At 39.8% G+C, this 20,160-nt stretch overlaps 1 protein-coding gene across 2 annotated transcripts; it reads right to left on the minus strand.

The window, feature by feature from the left end:
• Positions 1–240: 240 nt before the first annotated feature.
• On the minus strand, positions 241–18,672 carry GTF3C3 (general transcription factor IIIC subunit 3). 2 transcript variants are annotated; one of them, XM_065841503.2, is made up of 19 exons: positions 18,311–18,669; positions 16,848–16,950; positions 14,574–14,764; positions 14,038–14,161; positions 13,334–13,525; positions 12,888–13,053; positions 12,019–12,166; positions 10,463–10,535; positions 9,796–9,882; positions 8,620–8,723; positions 7,863–8,034; positions 7,210–7,412; positions 6,581–6,682; positions 5,581–5,716; positions 4,729–4,966; positions 4,450–4,640; positions 3,673–3,797; positions 1,701–1,853; positions 241–821 (listed from the first exon to the last, which is right to left on the minus strand). In XM_065841503.2, the coding sequence occupies exons 1-19, from the start codon at positions 18,407–18,409 to the stop codon at positions 699–701; spliced, it is 2,730 nt and encodes a 909-aa protein (XP_065697575.1). In that variant the 5' UTR covers positions 18,410–18,669; the 3' UTR covers positions 241–698. The 2 variants fall into 2 exon arrangements, with proteins under 2 accessions (XP_065697575.1, XP_071667581.1); XM_071811480.1 differs by lacking the exons at positions 241–821; positions 1,701–1,853 and having other exon boundaries at positions 3,783–3,844; positions 18,311–18,672.
• Between the last annotated feature and the right edge of the window lie 1,488 nt (positions 18,673–20,160).

Raw genomic sequence — 20,160 nt, forward strand, 5'->3', positions numbered from 1 at the left:
TTTGCCCTCGCACCACATAACTATATAGTCTTTATTTATGATAAAGCATTGCATCCTGCTTTCCTGCTGGGTTGGAAGCAACATGCTTCCACCATCATCTGCTACTGCTCAACTGTCAGAAATAAGTAAAACATCAGACCATTTGCAATATATGTTAAATAATAAGCTGTATGATAGTATTATACTAAATTTTGCTATACACGATTCAGTAGGACATAGGTTGCTGAGAATGATTAAACATTATCATTAACATCAGAATTTTTATTAACAAGTTCAGAACAAAGGTCGGACTGATTTCAGTAAAACAGAAATCAATCTCCTTCAAATAGACCAACTGCTAGGAATATGAATTGTAGAGAATTCTGAATACAGAGATCTGGAAATACTGTTTTCTCCATCCTCTAGGGATTAGTATAAACCCATTTCATCTATATTATAGTCATTTAATGCTACACATTAAAAGACCCTCATCACCAGTGAATATGTCTTCTTGAACAACCTCACTGGTAACTAGTTGTAATACTGCACATCATTAGATTTTCCCTAAAAAATAAAGTAGAAAAGGTGCATAGAGCTCTATACAGCACAAGCCATGTCTCTACCACCTATAGAAAAAGCTGTACACGAACCCACTTTCCCCAGCATCACATAATGCAAAGGTTAATACAAAGTCACAATTTCACCTGCCACAAAGCTCATCAAACAACTGCGTAAGTATACAACATTTTCTGAGCCAGCCTCCTGTTTCCACTGCTCTGATAAATCAGGGACAAGTTAAAGGCAGCATCTCTTCTCAGGTCTGTCTGATCGGTTTCTATTCCCTGTAAAAAAATACTTTCAAAAGTTATCTTTATGCAAAATAGTATAAAATTGAAACATGAGTAGGAATTGCAGCAAATCAAAACACATATTCATGGTTTATATTGGTTTTCAGTTGTATAGAAACAAAAGCAATATTCCTTGTGCCCTCCCTCTTTAATGAGTTCCCACTTGTTAATCACCACAGAATTATATAATTAAATGCTTCAAACATGAGCTGTAAATTAGGTAGCCAACTCATGAAACAGGAAAGGACTATCTCAGCTCCTGTTTGTGTGCCCAGTGGTTGTTTCTGTCATTAGAATGCAAGTGCAGCTTCGAACTCCCAGCACTGGCCAACACCCACATTTCTGACTTTACCAACACTTCCCCTTTTCTAAGTATTCCAAATACACTTGTAATTTTTCTACCTACCCGTGCCAAAGCTGGGCAAAAACTTTCAGACCAGATTGTAAACGTGTGACACGTCAATTAGGATCAATCTGGATCAATTAGAGCAAACCCGTGGCTCAGATGCCCTTAGGCATTCTTAATCCTGGTTCATACTGCTCCAGCACGGGTGAGCACATAGAACTGGCAGTTATCATTTACTGCATGTCATAGATACAAAGTTCAGGTAACTTATTCACGTCAAGTTGGTTTGCAACTCTTTTTGCTACTACTTCAGCCTATAAGTAAAACTTTCCAAATTCATAAATCTTTGGAAATTAGCACATGCATAAATGCAGTACCAGGTGCAATCAGATTTGGGCTTCCAACAGGGATTTAAATACAAATTAAAGGCAACTGGACTATGCAGATTTTATGTGCCTGTTTTAACTACGGCTGAGAAATTACGAGCATTGACATGACTTTGTACGTAGGTTGGAAAGATCCTGTACCTCTAGGGCGAGAGGAGGAAGTTCAAGTACTTTTTGGTAGTAGTGGATGGCCAGGTGCAGCAATCCCAGCTGGTGGAGCCCACGGCCGAGGTTGTAGAACGACTCCTGACAGGGCCCACGCAGGTCCAGGTACCGGTGCAGGAAGGAAAATCCCTGTACACACATTATGCACATACATGAACATTCCCTTGAAGAAGATGGGAGTAAAATATGTGGGAGAACAAGTGTTTAAATCTATATATTTGAACTTTCAGTTCACGCTTCTCCACAAAACCAAGAAATGGCTTCGTTCTACAACTTGTCAGAATGTTACAAAATTCTGAATTCCATGAAGTATATATCAATGTTTTATTTGTGGAATGCAAGCATATTATTTTCATGGTCTTGTGCCCTGTATAAATATTTACTCCAATACCAGTTATCAGGGAAATGAACCAGTATATCATCTTATAAACTGGGCAAAAATAAACTTCACTGAATAAGCACATGAAAAATTCATCTATCCTAAGCAATCGGCAGCACAAGTTCACGTCCCTTCTTGCAGACAGCAGATGTTTTACTGCCAAGTTTCCAGCAGAACCAGAAAGGAAACTCATACCCAGCAATTCCAGTGCTGTGCCTTAACAAATTTAAAATCAAAGCATTCTGTTAGTGCTATACCTTCTTATTTTGCTTTTAGTTTCAAATTAAAATATCTGCTGATGTATTTAAAGGAGATGGCTAGCAGAATCACAGGCGTACATCATTTCGTTGCCAGCCTCTCCCGTGCATTTCGTTACCACTTTGAGTGTGATGACTCTCTTGTAAATAGAGGACTTTCTTTCTAGGGACCATGTTGGTAATCAGAGAAGATAACAGCGCCCTCAACGTGAGTAATTGGTTCAGACACAAGCAGCTATTGATCATCATTTAGGTCACCAGTGTATGTCACCATGTTGAATTATCAATCAACTACAATAGCAGCAAGCGAGGATGTAAAAATACCAAGTATAGTAAGCAAGCAAGGAGAAAAGAGAAAGCAGGGAACCGTGTTAACATAAATAGGACATGGTTCAAGTACGTTTAAAAAGAAGAACATAGCAGCCCATATAAGAAACGCAGGTTGATTACAGAAAGGAAAGGATAAAAATATTAAAGTTAGGCCAAAGTTTACAAGTTCAAAATGTCTCAAGTTGGATACTTGCATAATTGGTCTTGTTTAGACTAGCTGAGGACCTATAGCTTTTGTCAAAATCAGTGCAAGCTGCAGTTTTACAGCAATTTTCAAAGTCAGGAGAGCTCAGGATCCTCACTGTATTCTGCTGACTGAGCTCAGTGGCCACAAGAATTAAAAGGCATTTCAAGGTAATGAGAATACTTGGTGTAGAGGCAATTATTTTCAAGACACTGTTTGGGAATAATCAGCTTGCGGTTTGTAACAGGATCTGGTAGATCAAAGAAAAATGTGAATAAAGCAGGTGAAAAATGGAGGGTAGTCTAAACTGGAGTTCTTTACAAAGAGAGCTAGAAGAGGCATCTAAAAGGGGGAAGAGAAAATAAAGATGGATGGAGAAACCCCCACTTTCCAAGTCAAAGTTTGCTTCAACAAGGCAGTTTATGAGACATGTCCAAGAAGGGCACATGGCACAGATTCTACTCTACAGCACTTGTTCAGGACAAGAGGAAAAATCTGCAGGAAAATCCAGACTAGAGCCATCAAGACTGAAATCAGTGGTGTCTTCACAAGCAGCTGGCAGCTGCTAACATCTGTGTGAGTCAGCATTGTACACAGACAGCAGAGCAAGCTACAATTAACCAAAAGGAGATTCAGGTGGGTCTAACTAGAACTCAAAAGCATATCCATCTGTGTTCATGTTATACCACTTCTCTCTTTAAAAATGCCATATTAATTGCTAAGTTATTTAAACAGAGTACATTATAGCAAGATACAAAGCCAGGAGACATTATAGGTAAAACAATCCCACTAACTCACCTGTACTACAAGAGCGTGCCTTTTCAACAGGTATTTCTGAGAAGCCATGTGGATGAAAGTCAAGCCGATACACAGACTGTACAGAGGTTCATCTGGGTTTGCACGAAAAGCTTGCACATACTGTCCTAAAAGCAAATCACTGAATCAGGATGTTTGTTGTGACAAGCGTTCCCTAAGAATTTAAGGGCAAAAAATCTTCAAATTAGAAGCGTGAACTAAGAAAAGAAACAGTTTAACATACCTACATCAAAATACACAGGAAAAAACCTGAAAGAAGAATTTCTGTTTTCAGCACTCCCTGGATTCTGATGGAAAAATGCAAATGGTGTTGTAAAAGGTAAGCAGAAAACAATCAGGCAGAAGGCAAACAAGGTCCTTGCTGGGATTTAGATCTGGAGGCCACACATCTGAAGTGTGACATTTGGAGGGCCTGACTGAAAGCAGTAGGTTTGCTTCCAAATTCCTGCTTAAAATGTCCAACCAGCTTTATTTGCTGTTTAACTCGGTCTGTTTCTGTCCTCCTTATTTTTTATTATCATTAGCATTTAATTATCTTTGCAAGGTGGTTTTACTTGCAGAATGTGCTAAACTGGAAACTCACCAGCTTAATTTTTATTACAAAAACTCTTAGCAATTCTTTTCGATTTGCACCAGACTAACACTGTGAAGCCACTGACAACTTTTCTGATGCATGAAAAATATCACTTTAATAAATCTTTCTCTGAAAAAAACATTCACTTGTTATATTTGTTAATATTAGAGCATGAATGACATTACCAAGAGCATGCTTGAAACTGCCAGACACAAATGCGTTATGCCCGTTCAGGACACACAGTGCGTGATTGTCAGGATTCTTCAGCATTAAGCGGAGACAAAAGCGATGGTGACGAACATCCTGAGATTGCATCGTCACTTGATTGAATATGTTCCATAGCTGAGGTTTGTTGACGTTTTCCATTACCATGATCCTAGAGAATGAAAAGTATACAAGAAATGAGTAAACGCTGTAGTAAATACTGTCTCTGCAATACAACCTCAACAGTCTCCATCCCCTACCTGATGTAGTTGTACGCTTTTCTGAAGTTCTTGTCCAGGATTGCAGCCGAGAGCCCGAAGTATTCCAGCTCCTTGCGCTTCTGTCTGTCATCATAAAATGAGTAATATTCCAATGAGGAATCCACTAGTAGCTCTGCCTCGTTGTAACGAGAGAGGTCGCATAAGGAGTAAATAGCCTTCAGGAGGAGGTTCCACCAGTCGTCTTTTGTCAGAACACTCGTGAGAACAGCAAAGATTGCTAAAAATATGGAAGTCAGTAAGTTGAGAAGATTAAAACAACAGAGCTAAACCTTGAAAAAAGAAGGGGCATACAACAAACTGATCTTTACAAAAATATCTCAGCATTAACAAGTAAAATAAAGATAAAATATTTGCTTTTTTCAGTTTTAAAAATAGCAGCAAAAATCCCAGTCAAAACTTGGCAACAAATGGCAAGAAATACATGCAGTTCAAGTTGTAAACATACTACACGAATGCATCGAAGCTACGTTTCCTAATCTACCAAAGAGTGCTTAAGAATGTATAGTCTGGCTTAGTTAAAAAATCCATAGCACTTTTAAAACATGATTTTCTAGGTTTACATGTATTATATTTGCACTGAGGAGAAAGCTGGACCATATGACCTCTAGAGGTCCTTCCCAATCTAAATTGTTCTGTAATGTTACTATTTTTCTTTGAATGGGGATTATTCTTTTAAGTTATGTTATCTTCACTTTTGCTGCCACCTTTGTCCTAGAAATAAAGCAATGTTAACAAGAACTGCATGGATTTAGCATGCAAAATAGTAATGTTTAGTTCCTTTTTCAGAACTAATGAGTTCATCTTGTTGCGCTTTTTTAAATAACTGTTTACCTTTTGCATCGCAATTTGCTGTCTCTTGGTCGTCATTGTCAGAAATTTTATCCCTCGACACCTTAATGAGATAGAGGTGTCTCTCTCCAGATTTGGAACTAGATATCAAACACACCTGGGCTCTGCTCATCGCTACCTAGAAACAAATTGAAGGGCAGCATTTCAGGTTACATTTACACATCCTATGATGAAGGCAGCTTCATGGCCAATCCATCTTGCTGACATTGTGTGCCAGAACAGTGTGCAACTTCACAATGCCACGAGAGAGCAAGAAAACAAGAGAGAACATCCCCACACGTTATCTCTGCGTTGTTTCAGGCTCCACTGCAAACTGGGCTTCGCAAAAGAAAAACACAAACTCTCTAAATGATTCAAAAGACTTTTAATGGGATTGGAACATCCCTGTGTATACTGAAATCCAAAGCATTTGCACAGAGGCATAACAAGAACAATGCCTTTCTGTATGAGTTTCAGAAATATGTGGATAGTCAGCTATTCAGCCAGTGTAACACAACAGGAATGGCTCAGACCAGATGGATAAAATCAAGGTCTAAATATTTCTCTCCCTCACTCACTGTTTAAAAACAAACAAAAACAACACAAACCCACCACCATTGTATTTACTGGCTAAACAAATTCTTCTTTGGTCATCACATTAAAAAATAAAAAAAAAGAGAAAGAGGAATTCAAAATAAAATTGTTGAAGTAGAAGCCAGTATCAAGATTTCAAGAAAGCACTATGCTGACTGCTAAAAAGTAAGCAGCAGCTTTAGTTTTCAGCATGTTGTACGTACACGGAGCTGAAGTCACTGTTTCACACACACAAGTGGTTCTCTGCTCTCAACACCAGCGCTACAGACTCCCTGCAAGATTATTATCTAACAATGTGCTGAGACAATTTGCACAAAAAAACCCACTAGCTTGCCTCCTGAATTTGTAACTTAATCCAACTCGCTGCCCAATTTCTTTTAATTTCTTCACAGCTGTAAAACTGGCTTACCTTCAACAGCATTGCCAGCATTGTCAGTAAAGTGTCTATGTAACCATACATTTTGCCTTGGGAATACAGCAGTGTCGAACGATGGAGGAGCAGCTTTAATTCCTAGAGAATACCGAACATCATTATTCAACCTCTTGCACAGAGAGAGTTTACAACACAAACAGTTTTGACTCAATACAGTACTAACAGGCTTGTAGAAGCTTCTAGGAAGCTGTAAGAATCTTAGCAGCAGCAGGTAAGATCTCCCTAAGCTGCCCTGCAGTGGTTCCTGTTTCAAATTCTCATATTTCAGAGAAATTCAGCGTAACTCTTAGCTATAGCAAGGGTGCTGCTGGAGAGGGAATACAGAACTTTTGCTATGCCATCAGCTGCAATCAACAGAAGCCAAACCATGTAGCTCACGTGTCGCAGCTGCTGATCAAGGTGATGCAAAGTGATCAGTGTCCAGAAGTAATCAGGTGGGACCAGGGAAATATTGATAAAACAGTCAGGGTGCAAGAGCCACGAGAACTCATGCCTGAGACTCTGTAGATGAGCAAGTCTCAACCCCTGGTCCTATAGAGCTGACAACTACCATCATTCAGCAGAATAATATATCCCAAACTGGAAGCACAGAACACTTCACCCACCTGCTGGGCAGCATTAGCGTCCTGAGCCAGCGTATCCGGATCATACATCGGTTCCAGAGCCTCCAGGGCCTTTTCGGGTCGGCCCAGCTGCTGCTGAAGTGTTGAAAGTGAGATTCTCGCATCCAGATGCAACGGAGCGAGATCAACGACTTTGGCATAGCTCTCTGCGGCACGCTCCATGTGTCCCAAGGCCTTCAAGCACTCTAAAAATATCACAAACAATGCACTTACATGGCAGAAAAAGATTTCAAAGCTTGCAAAATAGTAAATATACGTTTCAGATACTTTTTCAGTTAAGACCACCCAAAACGTGTATTGCTAAAGTGAAAGTATTCAGAACTATGCACTGATGCCTCCACAGTTTCATTTAAAACATCATCAGTTGATGTAGGATGGAATGCAGAATAAACGCTCTTTCACTTAAATTAATGTAAAGTGTTTTTAACTGAAGTAAATTTCAACCTATTGGAAGAACAAGAAAATTCTCCATGACAGGGTTGTCATAATAAACTCCAATTATAGTTTTGCAAATACCAGTTATGATTCAACAGGTGAATGTAAAATTCCATCGATCTTCACTAAAGGTCCCTGGAAATGCTCGGCATTGTGTTGTCACCTCTCAGTACCATGTGTTCAGCGCTCCCACTTCTCACCCGCATGCCGAAGCCAGACCACAGCCAGGTTGTATCGCTCGGAACAGACCAGGGAACTCAGGAGAGGCAGCGCTGAGTTGTACTCTCCAACATCCAGAAATGCCTCTGCAACATCCAAGTATAAGTCACCCATTTCTTCTGGATTTTGTTCCACCAGGGTGGTCAAAAGAGGCTTTAAAAAAACCACACATACCATTAAATAACTGCAAACATTTCTCTAAGATATGGTTATTGGAAGCTTACATTTTGATGCCATGATTTTTACTCTACTTCCGAGCTACACTTCCTTTATTTAAATATTAGTTTAAAAGTGAAGAACAAATATCTGAATTTCAGAGTTCCTGAAAAAGCCATGTTTCTCTATTCTAGACATTTCACATCCAGTGGGTGCAAGTGCCCATCGGTGAGCAGTGCTCTTTACCAAAGAACAGTCTTCAGATTCGCAGGGCTTTAAAACAAAGCAAAGATGAGTTCCTTAGTGTGCAACAACTTTGCACTGTGGTCCTGGGCCTGTCACAGCACATTTACTGTGATTTGCTGTGCTTTACTAACACTTCCACTCGAGGCATAATTTATAAGAACAAAAATAGCATTTCTGCTATTCCAGGTTTGCTGGGCGTCTTTCCTGGAGTGGGAGGGAAGCAAAAAGAATCTCCGCAGCTCTCTCAATGACCTCAGCCATACAAAGACAGGAAAAACTACTTGTTTTGGCAATTTATTAGAACATCCCCCAACTTGTGAGTTGGTTTCTACTTACGCTGAGTGGCTCTAGGATGTTCAAGTGAACCAAACACACCATCAGCTTGACCGTGATGTCTATGGGAACACCCTCGGGTATGCAGCAGGTGACTTTCTCCACAGCTGTGAGAAGATAAAGAAGTTCTTCGTAAAGCCACAGGCTTGAACAAGCACTTCACAAGCTCCACATCCCTCCCAGGCCATGTTCAGCTCCAGTGAAGAAAACGTATTCTCACTGACTCAAGCAAATGGTGGTGTGGGCCTGGCCTCTCCCCCTCTGCTGTATCTTTCCCAATAACTGGAACAATTGCTTCCTACTGGCTCTGATCCTCCTAATTTCATCTGGAGTATCCAGTGCTGTCAGTGTGCACTGATTTCAATAGCAGGATGCCCTAGGATGTGCACAGAGCCTTTGCCCTCTTAAGATGTGCTTGCTTCATACAGCTTTCCTTTAGCAGTTTATGCACCTGTACACTCTTCTCCTTGCTTTCTGAAGGAAAACCCCTGTGTTAAGGTATTTGTTCCTATTAAGCTAAGTCCTGTATACCAGGGATCTGGCTGTATTTATCGCTAAATACCTTTAACTACAGAACTTTACACAACACACAGCCAGAATGTAATCTGACGAGAATTCAAACAGGAGACAAAGTAGTTACCCATGACAATGCCAGAAAATTACATGTCACACAGTAAAACTCTGTGATCATGTTTCCTTCACATGCAGTCATGACACCTCTTTAACTACTTTAAATTTTCCTTCACCTTAACTCTTCCAGCAGACATTCCAAGGGTGATTGCTATAACCTGAGAAAAATGTGATCTCCAACATAAGGCTTCACTGTTACCTTCTACATCCACATCCAGTTACTGCAAATCACAACATGCAGATTAATTCATCGTTCTCTGAACATACCCAGCATGAGAGTAACTATTCACCTACTGATAAATTCTTACAAAACCAAACATTTTCTTTTCCAAGTGGGGAAACCTTGCAAGAATGTTTTTGGCTTTGGTGGGTGGCTGGGTTGAACTAAATTTTGAGCAAAGACAACAGTATACAAGAAACCTGTTCTGGACAAAGCCCTATTTCTCTGCTCTTAGAAATCTTTCCCAATTTTTATATGATTGCAACCTGGTTCCCAAGCATATTATCCATTCATAGACTTGTACGAAATTAAGAAATTAAGTTACTTACCTGCAGCACTGGATTCAGCAGTGGGATGACTTTGGTCATCAGTCGCTGCCTCTTGGCTTTCCTCAGTTTCTACCCCTGCCCCTGTATCTTTTAAAAAAGATTAACAGATTACCCTAGTGGCACCAGTTATGCCAACAATTACTTGCTTTTGAATCCAAAACTGATTGGTAGTTTAATTGGAAAAGGTTTCTCAAAGACAACCCACTTTATTCAATTACCAGCCAATATTCCTAGATTTATATATACCAAAACATTTAAATGTTTTCTAACGGTTTATGAATAATATTAGTCTCAGGTCAAAGGTTAATATTCTTGACTATAGATGCCAATAAGCTTATGGAATTTTTTTTCAGAGGCTATTTAGCTGGCAGAAATAACTAGTCTGATGTGAACACTCAGAGGAATGTTCAGAACTTTAAAAGGCCTCCAGCTGCCTGGAGAGCAGTCCTTGTCCTTAATGAGTCAGCAGGGCTAATTGGACATCAGAAAAACTCCTTATAGAAAGCTGAGGTCATGCCATGTAACTCATTAAAAACACTGAAAAGTTTCAAAAGAGAAAATCCTATCAACATGCATCAAAATATATCTGAGTTGAAAAGGTAACAGGAAGAAAGATGCCATATTTGATGATCGGCAGGGTCATGCTAACCGCTTGTTAGCTACTTACCTTTTTTCTCCTCGGTTGGACTTTTTTCTGGTAGTTTCTTTTCAAGTACAATTCCGGCAAAATCTGTAATAACCTAAAACAGATGAGTAACTCGTGTCATTTTAAAGATTTAAAGGATATACGGAGTAACCAGCCCACAGGCAGTTATTTCAGACATCACAGAAGTTATCAGCTGCATTCATTTCACATGAGGTTATTTGACTAGCATTGACTTTGATCACCTTATGCCTTTGTCCAGTATTTTTGGACTACTTAGATGATCCGATCAGCATCTCTTCAGCAAGAAGATTGCAAAAGAAAGCAAAGCACCAGGTAAAGCATCATGACCTCAATAAAACTAGCATAACTCAATAGAACAACTGATCAAACAAACAGAAATCAAAGACAGTTCAAGACATCCACTTGCCATGGGGATCAGTGAGGGGCAAATGCACAAGGGTGAAGGACCACTGCTCTAAGACCCAATGCGGGTTAGTACTTTTGTTCATTAATTGAAAAGTAAATATTTAAGTCATTAAAACAAAGAATACATGGCCCTTAGAGGAATATAGCAGATGACTGTATTAATTATTTTTGCAAGGCCCACTTTACCAGCTCACACAGCTTCAGTGATCCAGAAACAAGAAATACCATCACAGGAATAGACTCGAGGAGAGCCGTTAAGAAGAAACAGGGGAACAGTTCTATGACAGACTACTGTATTAATAAATCTCACAGAAACACCGTGTACATAGAATTGCCTGTTTGATTTTTAAAATGGGAAGTACAGAGAAGGGTCAGAGGAATTGTTTGCAGGCTCATGATACTTTGCACTGACAGAGAGAGATCTAAATAAAATTTTAAGGAAAAAAAAAAAAAAAAAAACTAGAGCTGATTTAGTATCAGCAAATAAGAAGAGGAGAAATTCTCAACTACTAGCATCTCTTCAATCTACCTTGGAAAGTAAAACAATGGCCAGATACTAAAGTCTCTCCCCTCAAAGCCAGATCAAATCAACTCAGAAACGTGCCTCAAAAGTGAGTGTTAAAAACTGCTAAACCAAATTGGGAATAGATAGGCTGTCTTCTCCAAATCCTGATGCCTTAGAGTCAAGATGTATTGTCTTTCTGGAATTTATGCTTGATGCTTCATGCATAAATTATGAGCCATAATACAAGTACACCAGACACAGCATGAGGGTTTGCATTTGAACATGAGACCACTCAGTGTCACGCTTTTAATCTTCACCTTAGAGAATTCCCTTTGCTGGCAGTACTCACAAAACCAGCTCATAGGTCTTTTTTGGCTACTGAGGTCATGTCAACCCTAGAGAAGGAAGAAGGATGCCAGAATTTTAAACCTGAAACAGCACACGTCTATCAGTCCCCAATTTATTAAATCAAGACATTAACTTCAATGTTAATTACTACAGCACTAACAGAAAGCTACCTGTATCTGATCAGCTGTATCACTACAGAAACATGACCAGATTTAAGCACTACAGGAAAATAAACAGCTCACCCTGACCAGCAAAGAGGTGCTGAACACGATATAGAAATACATTCAATTCTCCATACCGCCAATGCTTTGTCGTACTGTTTGGACGAAATATATAGTTCAGCAGCAATGTTAATGTCTTCCATGGAGACAAGGCTCTGGTGTTTAGTAAAGGCCTCTTCGACTATGTCAATAGCAGAGGTCACATCATTGGCTTCATAATAACTCCTGTAAAACACAGATATCAGATACTAAGTATTTGAGATAACTGCCAATATGTACTTTGAACACTAGCAAAGGATTTTCATATTTCTTTTCTTTTTACCCATCAGCAAATATATTAATTAGCAAGAGTAAGTCACAGAAGATGGTGAGAATGAGGGTTTTTTTTCTTTCCTTACAACTGTTGGCAATATTTATGTATTTCAAATAATTACCATTATTTTGTACCCAATACATTAGGAGATTACTGGAGTTTTCATCACAATCTCCCCCCCACGTCAAGCCAGGTATCAATAGGCATAATTGCATTTTTTTGGTGCTTTTCACAACCACGAAGATCAAGACTTAAAATTGTTTCAAAACAGGCCAGTAACAGCTTTCTACAAGTTGTACATGAGAAAGCTGAGATATAAAGTAGTTTAAAAACTACAATAAGAGGGGAGAAAGCAGATTTCTACTTGCATTTTATTCTCGTCCTCTGAGAAAATGCAACACTTCTAAGATGATGCATTGATCCCACATGGATAATTCCCACATGTCAGACTGCGGAAACATCACAATATTTAGGGGGTGCGTGATTGTGTGGGGTTCACCCCCAGCAAAAAAAACACCTGCATTCCTTGAGTTCAGCTACATACCCAGCTTGAAGCAGCTGCAAAGCTTATTAATGACCAGTTTTTGAGAAGCTCTGGGAAAACAAACCACAGTACTTTTAAATCCACCTTACTTTGCCATGTCTCTAGCCAGCTGCATGAAGCGCTCTCCGTCAGAGGGCGACAGGAGATTCAAAATGCGCCTGTAGCCATCCATGGCCAGCTTATGCTCCCCCAGCTGCTCGTACAGGCTCGATCTCTCCCACAGGTAACGCACATTGGTCGCGTCGTATTTCAGAGCTACCAAAAAAAAGGAAAAAAAAGGCGTATTGGTATCCTATTTTAGGAAAAAGTAACAATGGATTTCATCTATTCATTGTCCTGCCTAGATGAATGTTAACGGACACGCATGAGCTTTTTTGTAAGAAAAGGACATCCTATATTAAAGATTCAGGAATCTTCTACCAAAGTCTGGACACAGGTACTAGAATCACAGCAAACTAGAAAGCAGAAGAAAACAAAATTATTGCCATTAGCACCGAACATTTATCCTAAGATATTTAAATGGTTGCTACGCTACCTTTTGTGTAGCAGAAAACGGCCTGTTTAATGTTGTCCTGTTCTAGTGACATTTCTGCAAGTCTAACCCATTCCTCAGTGTCGCTCGGATTTAAGTGAGCTGCAATCAGTTCAAACTGCAACGACTTCTCCATGTCACCCTGGTCTTCATAGATCATGGCAAGGGTGGAAAATGGCTCATGAGCAAGAGGAGCTGTGTAAAGCCAAAAAGCACAATTAAGAATTATTGTTTTCAAACCACCTTGAAAACAAATAGCTTGCCTTTCTGCAAACAAAAATAGCAGAATTATACAAAACATCAACATTGCTTGTTTAAATTTAGAAAAAACTTGCGGACAGGATTCCGATACCTTTTTATAAATTATTAAGCAGCCTGATTGAATCTAACAACAGACAATCTAACACCACTCTAACACCATTATTCTACGTTGGAAGTCATGCTGATGTTTACACCTTGGTTCTACAAAGCAAACTGTATAAAGTTAACAAAGGCCAAGGCCTCTGCAGAATTAGGGCGCGAGGTGCTTTTTATAAGCAAAATAATGAAGGCTATACATTACACATTCTTAATACCAGACCACTTATGCAGTGACATTCCTTGTCCTGAGTATTTTGACGCCCAGTGAAACCCCACTGAATCTTCCTGATGCACGTGGCAGTTTCACCCCATCCTTAAAGCCAATTTTTTTTACCATTCTGACATACCTTGTCGAATGATCTCCATGCACATCAGAATCGCCTCCTCACGTTCTCCTCGAGCAAACCTGATATTGGCTTCTCCCATCAGACCCCTCAAGGCACGAGGCAGTTTGCTGCGGGGTCTTTTCTCCTAAATGGAAGAGGGATGTTATTGCTACCAAGGAGTCAGTTGTGCAGAGATTCAGGAGGCATCAGTTACGCTTGTGCTTAACACAGCCTAACAACAAGTTATTTAAGTACCTGTGATATTACAATGACTGACCAAAATATCTGATAATTTTCATAACTGACAGAGTAACTCTGATATCCAACACAAGCACAATTCAGGCACTGGAAAAACTCACTTCATTATTTTTGAAAGTTTTCCAAGAGTAGCCTACAGCAATTTTCTAAAAACTGAAGACAGGCAATGCCAACAGGAGCAGTATTATCCTACAGAGAATTATTTTCAGGCAAGTTTCTCAGCAAGTAGCTAAAATCACACAAACTGGCACTTATGCTTCAGGAGAAACAGGGAAGTTACATCAAAGTGTAATACTTGCTTTCATCATTTTTTTGGTCTCTCGATTAAGTACCATCTCCAACACAAAAACATCTCCAGCTGTAGGTTGCTCAGTAGTTTCTTCTTCCTCTTCTTCCTCCTCCTCTTCATCCTCCTCCTCCTCTTCATTTTCCCCAAGCATGGACGCAAAGACCCGATGAACGGATTTACTGACGCCATCTGAAGTTTCTCCTTGTTGAGAAAGAAGCAAAAAAGGTTCATGATATAATCAAGAGTACACGCTGCTTATCGGGACAAGTGCAGAGAAAACAGAACCCTTCATAATTAGCAGCCCACTTGAAACGGCTATCCTGTAAGCATAAAGGCCTGCAGAAATGCAGAAAAACTATTAACAACCTCTTTGGTTTTAAAACTCTGCATTATTCATCACCAAGCTTCAGTATACCCCAGCCTCTAACATTTTCTGGATATTTGAACTGAAAGCATGGAGGAACACACAGAACGAAGCAGCAGCTTATTCAACATTTTTTTCAATCCATGCAAGAGAAGCATATTAAGCAATTTTCAAGCACTGAACTGGCTGGCTGGAATAAAGCTTTTCACCTGAAGAGGCTAAGTGAGCAGAACATTATACTAAACAGTAATCCAGCAGATAATTTTTAGAACTAAATTAACAGAAGATCTTGTAACCGTTCTACCCATGATAATAAGTACCTTTTAACATCTGTAAATGCAAAATCCAAATAATTCACATTTCTCCAGAAAAAAGAAACAACATTATTTAAAATAAATAATAATATGATGCTACATATTCCCCAAAAATATGCTTAAAGCATGTAATTATACACATTTTCAGATTTTTGAATTACAACTTGTCATTACTAAGTTAACCCAGGTTTAACTGCCCCCAAGTCTAGATCTATGCAAAATATCAAAACACGTAGTGTTCAAAGGTTCCAGCTGTGGGCCTGGGCATCTAAAGATTTGATAAAATAATAACCACAGTATCAAGTTTGCACTAAAAAATAAATCTTCCATGTATTGCCTCTACATAAGAGGAAACTGGGTATTACACCTGAGTTTATGGTTATTTGGGGGGTTGGTTGGTTGTTTCTGACTTGGATATATTTTGTTATTTTTATTTTGACTTGGATATTAAGCTTCTAAAAATCAAGACGTTTCTTCCCCCGTCTTAAAAAAACTAATTATTAATTTATTCTCCCTTTTATTTCAGCCTCCTCAGCTGCAGGAATCATCTGAAGCTTGTAACAGGTTAGCTCTGAAGATTCGTGTGTCAAAAGTGATTTTAACATTGACCTTTGCCAACAGTTTTCTTCTGAATATCCTATCTCAGATTCTAATAACAGCTCTTTAAACAATAATAAACATTATCAATGCTTCCTTGATTCTGAGTGCTCTTGAGACTTCTGTGTTCCCTGCAGTCAGAGCAGAAGTAACGTGGTCACACGAATCTATCAGGATGTTTTTTCTTAGATAAAGATGACGTGCATGAAAAAACATGTAACGGACTGGACAGAACACAGAGCAGACTGGAAGTATTTCAGATCCATCAGCAAAAAGAAGAGGTCAATAAAGAACCACAGATATGTGGCTCTAACCACATTTGCAGTGTTAATTTTCTGTCCTTTTAGGATGAGGTACGGCCATACCTTCAAAAACTGAGGCACCACTGACGCACGTGTTAGGTAGGAACCGCAAGGAAGTTAAGCTTATTTTGCTAGGGCAGAAATTGAGAGAAATAAACGTAGGCACTCTAAACAGGCCAAAGGATAACTAAGCAGGAGAAAAAAACACAGAGAAAAAAGAAATTCCTCTTTTTAGATATTTTATTTCACTTTGGATGTCAACGGAAGGTGGCAACACTCACACAGTAGAATCAAATATTCTGAAACATTCAAGTCTCAGCAAAAGACTAGAAAAGAGATGAGCACGAAGAAAGCAAAACCAAAACAGGCAGAAGACTTTTCCATGGAAGTTAAAAGCTTTGAATTATTTGTTACTTTCGAGAGAGTAAATAACTGAGACCATGTGGTGAAGAAGCCAGGAGGGGAGAAATGGAGGGTTTCCCAGAAAAACATGACTAATTCGTCAGGCCCAGCCCCTTAAAAACACTGAACAAAGTTAAAACTCTGGCTATGAACATCCTACGAAGATATACATCCTGACAATGTGCTTCAATACCCACAGGTTCCAAAGGAGCAGTCAGGTATTTATCAAGTCAGCTACTGAAGAGCAAGTGCTTTCAATGGCCTTTTAACTACATTTTTACTCCAATTATGACATTAACACTCACCATCAGTTTCATCCTCCTGTTGGGATTTCCCAGATGCTTTTTTGGATGAAGATGGAGCCTCTACATCTTCAGTGTTTTCCTCGGCAGATGCATTGTCGCCATCCTATCACACCAACAATACCAGTTGTGAGCTTTACAACATGCCTCGTTCCTGTTTCCTCCAATATTTATAATTAGTATTTTGGCTATGGGTTTCCAGTTTTTACACTGCCAGTGAAACAGGTGGAATAAGAACCGTATTTTTAAATGAAGAAACCCCAGTGTTACTTGCTTTCAAGACATTTATGCTCTTATCAATGACTCAGATGGTGACTGTTCATATTATTTTTGACTGAAGAGACTAGTCCAGTGCTTATCTGGCATTACAGTGCAATAAGATGACATGGTTGACTGTATTAAAATCATAAAAAAGTTAGAAATGTGTGACAAATCCTGTTAAGAAGCCTGCCTTTTTAAATACAAAAAGAAATCTCAAAATAGCACTTGTTAAAGCAGCAAGAATGTTGCCTTAGGGCATCACCTGTCCTTCCATGACAGCTGAGTTTGCTGAATTTGCTCTCTTGAAGACCAGGAAATACAGAAAATCGTTTTGACATAAAGATGATAAAGCTCAAGCCAACTACAACACTCCAATCATGCATACAGAATTTCTCATAATAGCTCCCTCTGCGTACTTCTAAAAAGCTGGGTGTTCCTGCATTTATTGCTGCCCAGAGGCTGCAATCCTTACCAAGAAGAGTCAAACTGGATCTCTCGGATCTCACACAGAAGATGGTGGGGGAGCAGTACCAGTACACACTGGATGATTTTATATCAAAACTTGCTTCTGCTCACTGCTCCAGTGAAGAGAAGCTGCTAAACTGATGTCTGCTGTGATTAAGTTACAAAAGACATACCCATCATTAGCCAATTGACATGATCAATGCTTTCTGACCACCTGCAAAAACAGGGGATGTCTTTCAAGTTTTAAATCATTCTGCATGACAAGAGGGAGACAGAAGATTAAATGATCCATTGTTTAGAAGCAGAGTGCTTGGTTTATATTTAACTAATAAATTAATAGATGTATTGTAATCAATAAAAAATTATAACATCAATTATTTTTCAGTATAGATGTATTGTATGTCAAAATTTCCAAAAAGTGTAACGTATATGTAGTAATTATGTGAATATAAGCAGTGCAAGAGCATCCAGTCTTCGGAGCACTTGTGGAGGGTGATCCCCAGAGCTCATTTCTGAAAGGGGGACCCCGCCGTGAACAACTTGCTCTACAAGTACCTAATGACCCTTACAAACTGAAGTTAGCTACTTGGCATTTTTGCACAGATATTAACAGACAGCAGCCAACAGCTGTAGCAGCAGCACTTAACGCAATGCCTCTCACACACAAGAGCGCTGCCCGGTCCCTGAGGCGCTGCCATGGCGGGGGGATAGGCCGGGCCCGTCAGACGGAACACACTCACCTTCTCCCGGCTCTTGCGCTCCTCCCGCCGCCGCTCGAACTCCTCGAAGGAGATCTTCCCCTCCAGATAATCGATCAGCTCCGGGCTGAAGCCCGACATCGCGCCGGCACCGCCCCGCGGCTGCGGAACCTTGTTCAGGGGAGGACGCGGGTCCTTCCCGTAATGGCGCCCGCCCGCCCCGCGGCCGCGCACACGAGTTCCCGCCCGGGCCGCCGCTGCTGCCGCCGCGGGGCGAGGAAGCGTCGCCCCCCGGGAGCGGGCGGACAGGGGGCTGTTCGGGGCCGGGGAGGGTGTTCGGAGCCGGGGAGAGGGTGTTCGGAGCCGGGCGCTGCCGCGGAGGTGCCGCCCCGTAAGGGCAGGAGCCGTGAGGGGAGCTCCTCTGGTACCTGCCTCACGCTGAATGGGTCAGATAATCCTTTATTTCGTGTCACCGGCCTCACTCCGAGGGGTTAATCACCTTTTATTTCCTCATAAATAGGTGTTATTTTTAAACAGAAAGGATTTCTTTAACTTCATGTACTATGGGCAGGGTCAGAAACGGAGGTGAGGGGCTGGGGTGAGGAACCACCAGCCACCTACTGGGTGGGTGTTTTCCCCTTCTGAGAAACTACAAGACTTCTGATAAAATAACAGAGAAAAAAACTAAAATCACTGTGAAACAGTATATGAAGTCTAGCTCCAATAAACTGAAAGGTAAAATTTATTTACCATTTTGAACAAAGACACTTAGCAGTAGTTAGAAGCGCTCCATTGCACTCCTCCTTTATTGGCATTTAAACGAACACAATTCTGAGCAAACAGCAGCAGCCAAACATCACATTATTTGTCAACAGACAGCGAGTGTGCCAATTACAGCACAACATCAGATCCCGTATGTAAAAACCGTGATAGTGAGGAAAAGGCTAAATTGTTTGGTAACAGTTAAAAAGTCAAAGCAGTAATATTTTGCTATGAAGGTTACCGCTTCACGTGAAGTTCAGAAGTTAATGCCTGAAAAAAAGAGAAAAGAAAAAAAGGATGCGAGACAAATACAGAAATGTTTCGATGTTTCGGAAAACAGCTTAAATGCTGAAGAGAACCATCATGATCCTCCTGAATTCTGTAGGATCCACCGTTTACTCAGCATTCTGTAACTCAGATGTGCTTAAGCAACCAGAGGAGGGCACATATACACAAATACTAAGCTGAATATTGATTCGAAATAAATCTCTAAGGTACTGGGTAAATCACCAACATTCTTAGATTCAAATCTTACTGAGCTCTTCACCTGTTTGTAAAATCGGAGAAAGCAACTATAGACCTTTTCTCAGAACTCCCAGTGTTCACTGACTCAAAAAATGAGATATGAAAGGATTTATTTGTTACAGAGTATGGTTATGCATAGATAAGATAGCTCAGAAGTACCTGCTATAAACTGCGGATGGATTTATTAATAATGCAATCTTGACCCACTTCAATCTTATTTCATATTTATAGAGAGATGTGAATAAGTTTGCACTAATTTTATTCAACCTTCCATTTTAGTGGCTGGCACAAGGAAAACAGCATGAATGCTCAAAGATGTAAAAGGTAAGGTATGTGGTGTTAGTGCAGTATCTTAAATCTAAATTAACTTCCTTAATATACGTATACTACATGAAACCATTGGTCTCAATTTATAATTTTACTGATATCAATTATTTAAATAAAACCTGCATTCTCTCTTATCTGTACATTTTCAGAATCCTTCACATGAAAAAAAAAGAGAGAAAAAGAAAATTAAAAAGCACCATCTCTATAGGTCTGCACAAGCACCACGTGTTATTTTACCAAAACAGTAAATACATTATAAATCTCTGCTTCAACAATTT

This window comes from Patagioenas fasciata, chromosome 7, assembly GCF_037038585.1.
Source record: "Patagioenas fasciata isolate bPatFas1 chromosome 7, bPatFas1.hap1, whole genome shotgun sequence".
In the NCBI taxonomy this organism is placed as follows: domain Eukaryota; kingdom Metazoa; phylum Chordata; class Aves; order Columbiformes; family Columbidae; genus Patagioenas; species Patagioenas fasciata.